At 35.2% G+C, this 15,481-nt stretch overlaps 1 protein-coding gene across 1 annotated transcript in view; it reads left to right on the forward strand.

The window, feature by feature from the left end:
- Nucleotides 1–6,872: 6,872 nt before the first annotated feature.
- Nucleotides 6,873–15,481, forward strand: part of Smp_140110 (hypothetical protein) — a gene marked incomplete at both ends in the record, with an annotated part of 33,478 nt that continues 24,869 nt past the window's right edge. Inside the window, 4 exons of the mRNA XM_018798713.1 lie at nucleotides 6,873–7,055; nucleotides 9,642–9,737; nucleotides 11,236–11,339; nucleotides 14,896–14,999. Coding sequence (XP_018653627.1) covers nucleotides 6,873–7,055; nucleotides 9,642–9,737; nucleotides 11,236–11,339; nucleotides 14,896–14,999 — 487 coding nt within the window. The remainder of the gene's footprint in view (nucleotides 7,056–9,641; nucleotides 9,738–11,235; nucleotides 11,340–14,895; nucleotides 15,000–15,481) is intronic.

Raw genomic sequence — 15,481 nt, forward strand, 5'->3', positions numbered from 1 at the left:
TTTGGATAGTATTAAGCAATTTATTTATTGTTAAATGATCAACTGTTTTGATATTATATACGTAATTGTTTATGATTAACTGATGCTTTTTAGTAATAATACAATGTCACCATAGTGTTAAATTAGTTCCGAATGATCATTCCCTTTTTGATTTTATTAGAAAACTATTGAACTAAGTTAGTAAAGTGTAATGAATAGTCAATAAATCTGTTTATACATATTTCGTCGAATAATTGAATCATTTTTAATTATTCGAAATGTGGATAATTTGATTAAACAATCAATGTGAAAAATGGGTATTTGTGGAGATTATAGTAATTTTAACGGTTGAATTTATGAGTCGATCTAACTTAGACCACTATTTAAAACCTGGAAGCAATGGACGAGCATTTCATTCTAGTATGAGACACTCAGCAGTGTGCCTCCACGATCTCGTATGGATGACTCAAACCCAGGAATTTCGGTCTTACTCGCGAACACTCAACCTCTAGACCATTGACTGATAAAATTGCTAACATTATCATTCTTAATATCCCACTGACGGTACAAAGTCTTTTAACGTACATAACTAGATAGAAGCTACAAATGAAATCGATCACGTCTAGCATAGACTTATTTGAAATTATGTGCAATAATCTTTTGTCATGTCTGGAGTTTACCCCCTGAATTTACAAAGAATTTGGAAAACATAACCGAACGAACAGTTTTGTTATGTATTAATTAGCCAATCAACCGAAGCCTTTAATGTATGCTTAGGAATACACTGTTACAATAGATACCAATTTTTATGTTTGAATTTTAAAAAAGCTAGAAATACAATTTCAGAATTAACAAATTTCATTAATACATAAAGCCAGATAAACTTTTACAACTAAAAGTCCATAAATAAAGAATAAAATCTCCACAAAACTCCCTTCTGATAATGATCATATGCACACTAGTGACTGGCTCCATGAGATATTTCCTGGAGTTCTAGGGAAAAGCGGTAACCAGTCGAGTTCAACCAGGTCTGTTGGGAGATATCAACTCATTAAAGACAATAGTGAATGGTTGCTCAATTTCGTGGATTGGTTGAAGTTAGACAATAACACCGTTGGATGCCGGCTCAGTGGTCTAGTGGTTAAGCACTCACGCGCGAGACTGATAGGTCCTGGGTCCGAAACTCGCGAGGCGGGATCGTGGATGCGCACTGCTGAGGAGTCCCACAATAGGACGAAACGGCCGTATAGTGCTTCCAGGTTTTCCATGGTGGTCTAGCTTCAATTGACTCATGATCTCAACTATATACAATAAAGGAAGCATTGATATCCGTGAAAAATCTCAAATTCGTGAGATGATTTTGCAAGAATATTAACATATATCACTCATAGTTTGACTTTGAAAATTATCATATAAAGTGAATCTATTTGTTGTGAAGACTGAAAACTGGCATTATCATTTACAGTTGCCTAAACAAATTTTATTTGTTGTTAGTCACAGTTACCGACATTGTATTCTCTCACATGATTTAAGCCAAAATTTATTGACTGCATTCATTTTTACCATGGATTCAATCCAACTATCTGTAAATCAAAGTTACTTGATATAAAATCTAAGAAATTAACTATTCGCGTCCAGTACAGTCTGTCAGTTAGTCAGTCAGCTACAACGTAGGACCAGGCTTACATATGCGTCCAGTACACGCAATTGTTACACGGACTCAGGATTAGAAACAACATATATCAATTCTTTTGATTTGGATTCCATCTTCAAAATATACATCTCATTGATGAAACAGCATATGCTTTGATTTGCTAATCATAATTGATTGTATTATTACAAATATGAGGTAATTTTTGTTTGATATGTGTCCGTTTTTTCCATCTTTCTTTTTTGCCCTAGTAACTTAATATTAAAACCATATGAAATGGAAATCAAACAACATAATACATCTCAAATGTACAAGTTTAGATTACCTGAAAACAAAAAAAGCAACCCTTTGAAAAACAATACTACTCAGAAGAATTAAAAATACAACTGACATGTTTATAATGATAATTATTTTAAATCATATATATAATATATGAATGGTTTGCTTAATTGTTATTAGAAAATATAACCAGAAGGCTAGATCAATCCTGTTGTATGCAATCGATTTCATCTTTGATTAATATGAATTCAATTAGTATTATTAGGTCCTGGGTTCGAATCTCGCGAGGGGGATCGTGGATGAGTACTGCTAAGGAGTTCCACAATAGTACGAAACGGCCGTTCAGTGCTTCCAGGTTTTCCATGGTGGTCTAGCTTCAATTGACCCATGATCTCAACTATGTAAAATTAGTAAAATCTCCACAAAACCCCCTCTCTGATAGAAATTATACGTCCATATGGAATTTTGTAGTAATATACATCTATCATTGTTTCAGAGATTTAGTTCGAGAAATCCAGGCTTTGTGGAGAGCCCTAGACTTTAAAACCACTGATCTGGCTTTAAGTGGTTCATATTTTTAAGTTAAATCAATCCAAGATGACAATTGACAGTCTTTAACGACATCAGTCTTATTTGCTTGATTATAAAAACAATCTTGCTTCACTCATATGAAATCAAGTAAGAATATGGACAACTACTTTGTTTCTTACGGTGAAATGAAGCACTTTCATATTGAATTTGATAAAATAAGTCGCTATACTAAACTTTATCGAGAATTAAATAGGTTTCTAAGATAGACGAATAAATAAAACAGTCCTTCATATTACCTGATAAATAAACAATGACGAATGAAACATATCATCACTTGTTGATAACTTACTCTTTAAGGTTGGATTGTTTGTTAGTAAAGTTTATACAAAATTACTGCTGCCAGCACTTTAGTGAACGAAAACCCAAGTGGGGAGAATCGAATGTACTTGAACACAAGACTACAGAATCTCTTAGTAAAATCTGAGAACGATACTGTAAATACTTCATTTGCAAAATGTCAATCAATTGTCTCAAACTTGAATGTTCTTTTTGCAAATTTCAATCAATCGTCCCAGACTTCAGTATTCCTTCATTTCCAAAGCAATCATCTCGCTCTCTTTTCTTCGCTCTTCATAACCTTCTGCCGACAGACATCACACTTTTGATTGATGATACATACTACTTATATCTGTGGACATCAGTAGCACACACCACACTACTACTCTACCATTATCCTAACATCATAAAATGAAATTGTTTATTGAGTGAATTCTGTTGACTAACCTACAATCCAAAATACTTGTCTACATTTAAGCGTATTGTATCGGCCCTTCAATTATTCTCATTTATTACGTGTAATGTGACTGTCACTTGCAGTTTAATTAAAATTTCCCCCATCTAAAGTAAATCAAATTGTGTTTGAGGCAGTGACATTACGGTAGTATTTGATTCTGATATCACGGTAAATATTTAATGGTATTAATTATCGTATTTATAAGGATATACTGACAAAGATGATAAGTGTTATGATGATTGACTGACAAAATGTAGGAGAAGACGTTAAAGATTTCAGAAAACGCTCATTAATAATAGGAGATGCAAATGAATATCCTAGCACGAAACATCATGGATTAGAGTTCTATCTGGTCTAAAGTGGACAGTGCGAATGAAAATAAGTGTGAAGAAATGTTATACAACGAATTAATTCATACTGACCACTCGGGATTTTTTATTCTCACCTAGGTCAGGTTTATATACAGAAAACATTCACATATAGAACAACTGATTAGGATTTCGCTTTTATGCTATGTTATGTTTGTTCCATCGAACACATTGAACGCTGGGTTTCTAAAAGTGTTTTAGATTATCATACAACTTCAAAACATAAGCAAAATAATCAAATGAATATGTCATAAAAATACTTAATTTCAAGATTATCTCACTTTCACCATTCAAGAAGTATGTGTATTGGCTAGTAGTCACCTATGTGTTATGGAAGCTTTTGTAAAATCCTAAAGTTAACAATAATGAAGTCATCTGGTTAATCAGAATATAACAAACTATAATTATGAAGCTACAAATTGTTTTGACATTGTTTCTAAGATAGACCAATCACATTTGGCATTAAATTTAATTTCAATGAGGCTTATGAAAAATCGTCGGCATTTTGTAAACGCCTTAATAAAAATTATCTGGAAAGGAATCAATTTACTTATAAGCCACATCAGAATAGCGAGCTGGTGTTGTGTTGAGTAATTTTGGAACAATATTTCTCTCAAAAACTACAACTTGTTTCAAATTATGTTCCACCATTCGCTTCGAGCATTAAAGGCTGTCATATATGTCTCATCTTAAATGAACTCAGACAATCATTTATACGTTTACTAAGCGCTCAATTCACAATCAACTTCGTCTTTTGAAGTAAGGACGAAATTCAGGTAATCAAGATGCTGTAAAGCTCATAGTTTAGATATTAGTTTAGTCTAAATCACACCACAAAAGTCTAGACGAAGATGCGTTGCTGATTGGTTCGATAAACTTTTAAAATAACTAAATTCTTAAAATCACATTTAGCTCATTTTCTGTCATTTATGTGCGACTCCTATGAACCTTTAAGAAGCGACAATACCATTATTCACAGACGGCGCGTTCGTAAATAGACAAACATTTTAGTTTGAATCACGGGAACAATCACTGACAAGAGTTTTTAGGATATTCACAAGCGTGTATCTACTTTTTTATGATGGGTTCTATATGATTGGAGAGGATATTATTGGGTGCAAATATAAATGCTTGTAAAAAATCTTTTGTGGCAATGCAGACTATAAAACGGAACGTGGGTAGACAATTATATATATATATATATATATATGCAAGATTCTCAACATCCATTGGCCGGATACTATCACCAACAGCGTTTTACGCGAGAGGACAAACAAAATTCCAGCTAAAGAAAAAATTAGGAGAAGACGCTAAAAGGAAATCACCAAACTGCATCACGAGACAAGCCCTAACTTGGAATCCGGAAGGGAAGCGAAAAAGAGGAAGGAGAAGGAATACATTACGCCGGGAAATAAAAGGAGATATGAAAAGGATGAATGTTAACCGGAAACAACTGGAAAGATTTGCCCAAGACAGAGTTGGATGGAGAATGCTGGTGTGCAGCCTATGCTTGTCCACGAGGGGCAACAGGCGTAAGTAAGTAAGTAATTAGAAATTAACAGTGCATCATAATTATTGATGTAACGTAGACATAATAATGTAAAGCAAGAAAATGAATCTGTGTTACAAATATGAGCAAGCGAACGCTTGTTGCTTGTTTAGTTATACACCTGGTGACTTAGTTTATGATTTACAGACGCAGCCCAAGTATATTAGGACAGACTATTTACTTGAGAAGAAAATGCCAAGAACACAGAGCCAGCCTAGTCATGATTCTCGGGCATCAGAATATGTGGTTTGGTGACACATTTTACTTGTCTGCGTGTAACAGCTCACTTCCATCTGTGCCTCTCAACAGTGAAAAAGTTTAACCGGTTAAAAGAGTCAGTAAACTTTTAACACCAATCAGCCGCTAGGAAACAAGAATGATTATACTAATTACCAGATTTGTTGTCTAGTAACTACTCTTTGGATTGATGAAAGAAACTTAATGTCATGACCAGAGTAATAGTTGAGATGAGCAGCCGAATTTGTCACGTTATCTGTATTATTACAAAGAAGTTAAAAATCTCTTCTTTTCATTTCTATTATCTTAAAACTGCTTTCAATATATGTAGTGACATCCGTCTCCAACAACATAATTCTTCAACTTCAACATAAAATAAGTGAGAAGACTTACATTAGGCTCTGAATAACTGACTCACACACGACACGGATTGTGATCCACTGATCAAAGCTTTCACTCAGACTAAGGATGAAGGGCTGCGCAAGACCATTTGTCGATTGAAGTTAGACAAAATCATGACGATATGAAGGTTTGACAGAGGTAAAGGTCTGGATTCAGAGGTCTATAACAAGTCAAAATACCTCATAAGAAAGCTCGAATAAAAAAGGTGAAGTCCTCAAAGTAATGTACAGAACATGGATCACCTAAGTCAAACACCAAAACTGAATCTCCATCCAAGCTATCGTGATCGCACTCATAACCACGTCCTTACTGCTGATGAAACTGGTTAGCAATAAGTCAATCGAAGGAAAGCGCGTCTCAAACTGTCAGCGATTGTGACTACAGAAATCAATCGGTTTCCACAAACTCGTGTCAGCGAATTTAGACATTGGACATGTTGAATTTGACCTTACAGTCATAACAACTGGTATATCGCAATTTTGAAATATACTCATTCAAAACCTTTCTGTGAAACATTTATCTTGAGATAGCTAGATCATCTTTATTTCAAGCCTTCGCCGTAAGACGTAAGTTCCAACATAGACGTTTTTCATTTGTCTTTCTACTGTTCCTTTTATGCTTTTCTCCTTTAGGTTAGCACTAACACGTTGATCTCCATACTCCATAACATGCAATGTAATACGAGACAATACGCAAATATATCAACCATTTAATGCTATGGTGTCAAAATTTTTATCTCGCTTCCAAGAGTGACTCACATTCAGCCGCACAAATATGATTTCAGTTGAATATTTATCGACATTATCAGTAAGTGCTCTTATTTTCTGAGTCTTAGTATCAGAGTTTTCGAAAGTTGGTGATCAGATGATCGCCTTGAGACCATTATTAGATTCTATTCGCTTCTCATAATTTGTGGCGCGAACCTTTTAATTATTGCTTTCGTCAATTTCAACATGGTAGAAATAAGTGAAAGAATAGTTGAAGATTACAAATGTGAGCCGCCCCCGAACCACCTTTTGAACACAGGTTAGTAGTGTCAGTCTGCGTGATTTTTCTTATTTTTTTGAAGAAATCTTTTGGAAGATGGGGTGCAATAAGTTCATTGCCGTTGAACCAGCTGAAATATATTTTGATAATGTTAGTTTTCGTTCTCAAAAATCTGGAATAATGAGACAATTTGAGTTAAAAAATATATCTGGCCGCGTGACACGTTTACATATTTTGCCTCCAGACACCAAGTACTTTCGACTATCGTATAAACAGCCGGTAAGTCTATAAAATGGTAGTGATATTTTTTAACTGTTGGAACTTTATCCCGATCTGTTCAATATATTTTACAAACCACTCTGACTGTTCACAGCTTGAAAATCCAATGCTTGTCCTCGCTTTTTCAAAACGGCTTTGACTTTTAATCAGCGTAATCTGCTAAAAAAGACCACACTACCTGTTGTTTATCTGTTGAAGTTTTGGGGTGGAACTATGGACGACCTTTGCTATTTAGCCGCACAGGTGAGTGGATTTTGCCCGAAAATCCAGGACTTGCTATCATCCGTCGTGTTGGTTCGGTAATTATATATAGTCTTGACAACCAGTCTTTATTAACAAGAATATTATGTTCAACAACCTATCTTAATAAATTCTGTGAATTGTTCACTGGAGAGTCCGTGTCTCTCTAAAAGTATTCAGCACTAGGATATATACGGATTATCAGAGTAGGACGTATCGGTCGTTTGTCAATGGAAATAAAAACCCAGTTCTTGATCTACAACAGCCTGTCAAAATTTTGAAATTTCTGCAAAGTGATCATAGCATACAATATCCATTGGCAGCTATTGCATTGGAGTGTCTATTATTTCTTAAATTTTGGCCTTTAATTTAATATGTATGCAAAAGGTAATTCTGTAAGTCATAAAATAAAAACGACGAGTTTAAATATGAAAACACATAAAATATAAGAAGTGGGGAGAGCTATTACAACCATAAAGAGAAATGATAATTTGTTGTGTAGTGAATTGGAATGCCTATGGTTAATTAGAAAAGATATTGTTATTTGGAACATGTTGTTGCATAGCCAAAGTTACTGACTTACTTACGCCTGTTACTTCTAATGGAGAATAGGCCACCGACCAGCATTCTCCAACCCACTCTGTCCTAGACCTTCCTTTCTATTTCTATCCAACTTTTGTTCATTCTTCTCATGTCTATCTCCATTTCTCGGAATAATGTGATCTTTGGTCTTCCTCTTCTCCTTTGACCTTCAGGATGCCATGTGAGGGTTTGTCTTGTGACGCAGTTGTGTGATTTCTTTAGTGTGTGTCCTATCCATTTCCAGCGCTTCTTTCTTGCTGAGTTTGTCAGTATCCCGAGAAAAGCTCGTATTAAGGTTTTGTGATGTTGTCTGCCCCGTTGTCCAGTGCTTCTTCAGTTTTAACTTCATCTTGGCGACCAGCAAATGATGATCTGATGCTATATCAGCTCCTCTCCTGGTTCTCACACCCTCTATCGTCCTCCTGAACTTTGTATTGATGCAGATATGATCAGTTTGATTCTGCGTAGTGCGATCCAGTGAAGTCCATGTGGTTTTTTGAATGCATTTATGTGGGAATATAGTGCCGCCTACGACCGGTTTATTGAAGGCACATAGGTTTGCAAATCTCTCACCATTTTCGTTTATTTCTCCCAGTAAGTCCATGTCGTCTCATGACGACTTCGTATCCAGTGTTGTGCATTCCAACCAAGGCATTTATATCTCCCATCAGAATGGTCAGGTCCTTTGTTGAGCACTTCTTGATGATCGACTGCAGCCTATTGTAGAATTTGTCTTTAACGTCTTCATCGTAGTCGTTGGTAGGCCCATAGCATTGGATGACGTTCATTGTAATGCCCTCTTTCTTTGTTTTGAAGGAGGCTTTGATGATTCTTGATCCATGAAATTCTCATCTTATAAGTGCATCTTGTGCTTGTTTGGACAGCATCAATGCAACTCCGTGTGTATGTGGGGCGTATTCTTCTTTATGGCCAGTGTATAAGAGAAGCTCCCCTCAAGTTAATCGTTGTTGTCCAACCTGCATCCAATGTGTTCCACTGATCCCGAGCATCTCCAGGTTGTATTTCCTCATTTTCGCAGCAATTTGAAAGACACTCTCGGTCTCTCATATTGTACGAGCATTCTACGTAGCTAGATAATTGTTGCTCTGGTTGTCAGAAGGGGCATCGTCCTTGTGGCTTCCGAAGGAACTCGGCTTTCATCATGAGGCGTCATAAGTCTTCTAAATGAAGACCTTCTGACTCCCAGGGCAGACTTTGAATGCTTTGGATACCTTTTTTGGGTTAGTGTATTTTTAGTGAGTTAGTTTTCTACAAGATGGGATCGCTAACCGCATGCCCAACCCTCCCCGTTTATCCAGACTTGGGACCGGCGGTAGCCCTCGGAGGAGCTACAGTCTGAGTTATAGCCAAAGTTACATGTCTAATATTGCATGCTTGATATGAACTCGTACGTTTCCCGCGACACAAACATTTCCTGGAGCAAAGTGAGGATAATTACATTTGTATTGTATATCTTGAGCGCTTACAGACACTTCGAGAGGAATTGTGCAAGCTGTAACTGAATCAAACGAATTGAATTCAGGTTTGAGTTTCTACCTTTTTCCAACAAGCTGAATAAAAAGTAGTGAAATATTCCCTCGATATTGTTAAGAACTAGAAAGCAATAAAGACTCCTATTAGCTTAATTAAGGGTTTACTTTATAAATATGTAAATATTATTTTTAATTAAGACCGGTACGTTTTTTTGAAAAATGCGTTAATCGTAGACCGGTTTCGTTCCTTTTGTATTAATGTTACTTTTAGAAGTGTTTGGTACCTGGTTATAGTATTACGTGCCGTCTGGTATTTTTTCCTGATAAGTCAAGTTACTATGAAGACTGTATACGTGTGCATACTGAAGTAAGCAAATATTCATACTTGTTCCTTAATGAATGTTATTTCCTATTGATGATGTTGTAAGCTGAAAAATTTGATTAACTTATATATTTTAACGATGAATGACCTCGTTATCCATTCATAGGAATGTGCTATAAGATGATCACGTCTTGTAGGCCATTTTTGATGAAATTTACTTGTGTTTATCTATGCCAATCAAAACTTTCCGGGTAATTACAATAAGTATTAATTTGGTTCATCTACATTATAATTTGATTAGTTGTAATGCAGAATAATACGACAGAAATCAGTCAACCAGTTAATCATAATCAAAATAAAACGTGTTGTATAAATAGACCACCTTGAGCTGACACGGCCAATCAGTATAGTCAAGCAAAATTATAAGGAAATATGACAAAGCGATCGGAGTAGTAAATGTATCAGTAGTAGTAGTAGTCGTAGCAATAACAATAATACTAATAATGGTAGAAAACATTAAGTACCGCAAATATGATTCTGTAATTAAGAATCAGCATATGAAACTAACGGTACAAGTATTTCAACCTAAAGAATAGATCTACTTACGCCGCTGAGATCGATTGTGAGGCACACTATCCAACATTTACAACAATCACTTATATTAGTCATATGGACTCTAACCAGATAATCTTCATCTACCTAAAAGGTCAAGTTCATGAGTCAATGGATTCATGGATTGTAGGACTAAAGTACTCTAGATTATGCAAACTATATGGTTCATACAGTAGAATCTATTAAAGCTAACTCACTTTAACAGGACAAAATTCGTTTACCTACTTGAAACAATGTATCTGCTTGAGTTAAACTGGTTTTTATTATTTCATTTGAAATATAAATAGCAGATAACAGATGTATTGCCTGATGACAATAATAATCACTTTGTTTAGTGCAATGTCCTTGGTTCACTATGGCATTCTCAGCACTACAATCTTCAGATTACAACGGTTTCCGGTAATTGAATTAGTTACGCTCTGTGACTTTAAAATCAGTTTTTATTGTAATATCTTATAGTTCATCATTCGCCTCAGTCATAAATCTTCACTATCACAACAATTCGTCGTCAGTATATACTAAAACTAGCATAAAACGTTTTACAATTAATTCAAGAATTTCTAAACGGCAAAACCTCAGACAAATTGAACACAACGTATTTATATAACAAACAAATTAGTTTAGACTCTGGTTGAAGATCCAGAACCACTAGACAGCGTTTTGTCTTATTATGAGGCAAATCAGTACTGGGGACTGCACACGACTTTTGATCTCATATGTGGACGTCTAACTTCTGTGTAACTGAGTCAGAAACTAATGGTGTATAATGTCTCACTTCAATCAAATCATGATATTGAGAGACCGTATTCCATAATTTATGGTGGGCGACTGCCTGCCATCCGACACGCTTGAACTCAACAACATCCTATACTGGTAATACTACTTAATATAACTTGTTTTTCTATAATTTGTTTTCGTATTCACCTACAAGGATCATGAGAATCAGTTAATAATTCCAATTTATGCTTATCCTGTGATAGGCGATTTCGAGTTTCCGGAATTCATTGAATTTCCACCAACAAATATTGGAAAAAAGTGAGCATAGCTTCTGGCTATTTATACCATACTATTTATACTAAATTTTTCGGACTAAAATTGAATTAGATTCACATTTTATAATAGAAATTTACAGTTCTAGCATTTATATAATTTTGTTTCGTCCCCCGATACATCAGCATCGGTTCAAGTTGTCATATCAAAACGCCACTCTTAGATTAAATTATCAAGACAAATCCCAGAGTAATAAAGGTGGCAATAGTTTCAGTGGTAGCAGAAAATAGTAGTTTTAGAAAACAAAGGTATAAATGAATTTGGAAGTTTTAAAACTAAGGGAAGATAAAGAGTGAATTTATATGGATCACTGCGGGTGGTTGTAAGCCACGTCACTCCAAGCCTCTTACAATTGGTCATGATAGTCACACGGACCTCAAACAAGTAATCTGACTCTGTCTACATGGTTCATTCCACTTGCTGAAGACTTCATGAATTGGTCCCACGTTTGGATTCGGCATCTATAGATTCTTCCTAGCCTACTCCTACATTAACCCAAACTTCATGTTGAGGTAGACACATATTGTACATGTCACGATCACCTCAGTCGCAGAAGATGCACTGACTCATCAACCACTGATCACTTCATCATCTTTATTTATTACCCTATGCTTACCTAATTTCACGTTATATTTACATTTCATTTATAAATATTGTGATTCTTAAATTGGTTTGAATAAAAGACTGCATCAGTGCACTAAAATCCTTGAAAATACCAACTTCACTACTTACATTTAATTTAGTAGGCGAAATATTAATTTCAAAATTGTGGGTATAAGGTTGTTTGGTGAGACTATAATTTATGGACGACCTTTGAGTGACGCTAGACTGACGTTGAGAGTGTCCACCTAATAACCAGGACCAAATGAGGTTTATAGACCTGTGTGAGGAATTAGGATCAATATTTACAGTTGCTAGTTAGGGTTAGGAATTAGATTTCGGATTTTCATCACGAACTGACATCAGCTATAATGCCAAAACTGTACTTATCCAAATGGATGAGTGAATTTTGCACCGAAATCCGCGACCCATTTTCTTATATGCGATTGTTTCGTTCATAAACTAAAGCCTCGCCGGTTGTTCTACTATACCTGTTACTACATCTCATAACTAACTTCAAAATAAATTCTGACGGAGAACACGATTCTTATGACTTTCACCGGTAACATATCTTTCTATTGTTGACTATACCAGTCAACAAATATATCGAAACGACATGTCACCTAGTAGTAAATAATTAACTCTTTGAAAAAGTCAAAAGTAGGTGACTTCTTTTTTAACCTTCTCACTAACGACCTTAACTAGTGTACAGTTATTCTCACCTCTAGGACGTCTTGCCAAAATCTAAAGTAATGAACGAAAATATTTTCAATAATAAACAAGCTCATCATTTAATTAATATTCGACATAATCTTAACATTTCAGAATATTACAAATTGATCAACAAGTTGATAACTTCATATTCTTTACATTACAAAAGCTGCCGTCACTAAGAGTCAAACTATTTTCTTTAGTATTTATTAGTTTAGATTACTTATCAATTCATTGTCTTCCTACTTGCTTCTTACATTAGTTTCACTCAGTTTTCTTTACTTATCACGTTTTCTAAATGGTTGGATTATAGCTTAGTAACTGGAAAACTTGGATTTCGACCATCAAATTATTGATTTGAATTTTGGCTCAAATACTTGCTTACTTACTTACGCCTGTTAGCCCTCATGGAGGAGCATAGGCCGCACACCAGCATTCTCCATCCAACCTTATCCTGGGCAATCTTTTCCAGTTTTTTCCAGTTGTTATTCATCCTTTTCATATCTGCTTCTATTTCCTGACGTTGTGTTTTTTGGCCTTCCTCTTTTCTGCTTCCCTTCCGGATTCTGAGTTACAGATTACCTCGTGATGCAGTTTGATGATTTCCTTAATGTATATCCTATCCACTTCCAACGTCTTTTCCTAATTTTCTCTTGAGCTTGGATCTCGATTGTCCTCTCACATAAAACGCTGTTTCTGATAGTATCCGACCAGTGAATGTTGATTACTCTGCGTAAACAACTGTTTATAAATACTTGCACCTTCTTGACGATGGATGTAGTAGTTCTCTAAGTTTCAGCTCCATACATTAGGACTGCCTTGATGTTGGTATTGAATTGACCCGAAAACCCGAGTAGTAATACTAGCCTTAATATAATTTTTATGGTTGGAATCCAAGTAGATACATTTAAATATAATTAGTTTCTAAAAAAATTTGAAATCACTTAAGTCAACCATGAAATATTGTTTCTGAACACTTGCTTTCCTGAGCTTCTTAGTCTTCTCTTCTAGAATATTTATTTATAATTATTCTATGACAAATCAAATGCGTATACGATTTCTGTAATACTTCTACATTTGAAATGTATTTAATTAATCAATCACTATTGTTATACGTTATAACAACTATGTAGTCTCCAACTTCGATGAAAGGTTTTTTTCCAGAAATGTTACATAAAGTAGGTACACTTGTTCTCTTTAATAAGTCAGTCAGCCAGCTACAATGTAGGACCAGGCATACACATACATCGGTCCAAGTTGCCATACCTCATTAGCACAACAAGATAAACACCGAATTCATAGAAGTAGTTAATTTAGTGGTGGTAATATATAAAAGAAAGGTTATATATAAAGATATAGTACAGGAAGACAGATATGAAGCAATTTTAATCTTCACGGTTTAAGGAAAGACAAAGAATGTATACATCTACGCCATTGTGATCATTTATGGGCCATGTCATCCAGAGTCTCCAACAAAGCAGTCTGTATCTTCCAACATGGCTCAGAAGTTGACGACTTCAAGCTCTGGTGTCACGTTTCGGTTTGACCACCCCTAACTCTCTTCCAACCATCGCCAATAATAGTCAGCATTGAGCGTCGTGGTAATCGGTGTTCAGACATACGTAACACGTAGCCCAACCATCTCAGTCACCGAAGATTCATGACCTCATCAACTGATTTGCTATCACTCCCTAATACCCTGCATCTAACCTCACTATTACTTACCCAGTGATCCCAACAGATGCGAGCAATATTTCTAAGGCATCTGTGGTCGAATACTAGTAACTTACGAGTCTCTTCTTCTCTTAATGTCCACGTTTTGCAGCCGTAAAGTGTAACAGAGCGAACTGCTCTGCAGTATACTCGTTCCTTAATTGATAGACGGATGTCTTGTCTTCGTCATAGGTGACATAAGTTGGCAGATGCCAAACGAGCTTTTTAAGAAAACGATACTGTTGTTCTTTGGTTGTTAAGCCAGATGATAATATCCAAAATATATATATCATTATGAGTTCTATTTCTTATTATATACAAATGTCTCCTCTCTGAAATTATCAACATTAAAGCCAACGTTGTACGTTTCACTAAAAGCCAGTCACATGTTATCTTCCTTGAAGTTTTTTCATCAATCAATGTACATGAATGGATTATATATTTCAATAGATGAATTTCTTTTCCCTAAAATAACACTTCTTTTTATTACTCTGTTTATTCTTTATTCTATAATCAGAAAAACTCATCATATTCCAATTAAGTCTACTTCAACAGTCGATTTTGAGTATCGGATTCAAATTATACACAATAATCCAAGTTTCACAATACAACCAATGAAAGGTAATATTGTTATTATTCTCATTTGTTAACAGCTTGTTTAATATTTCAAAAGATTTTATTCTACAGACTGATATTTAAACAATACACTAATCACTGGTTTCTATGGAATTTTATACTTCGTATATATGCTATGTCATGTTGATTGATGCATATCATTCTTATTCACTGTACCACAGGTTCAGAGACGGCTACTACTACTACTACTCCACCTCCTCCTCCTCCCCCTCCTCCTACTACTACTACTACTACTACTACTACTAAAGATTTGGTCAGGAGAAATCGACTATATATCGTAAACTTACATAAAGTGTTTGTAAAATATGAAAATAATCTATCAAATACATTATTTGTACATCTTTCTTGAATTGTTTTTCCTTACAAACTACTTCGTTCTTTCATTCTTGTTACTATTTCAGTCGCTATGAGTTTTCTTTACTCTTCTCTTCGTTTCCCTCTTTTATCACAAAGAATTCTACTTCTAA

Source organism: Schistosoma mansoni, chromosome 7, assembly GCF_000237925.1.
Source record: "Schistosoma mansoni strain Puerto Rico chromosome 7, complete genome".
Taxonomy (NCBI): domain Eukaryota; kingdom Metazoa; phylum Platyhelminthes; class Trematoda; order Strigeidida; family Schistosomatidae; genus Schistosoma; species Schistosoma mansoni.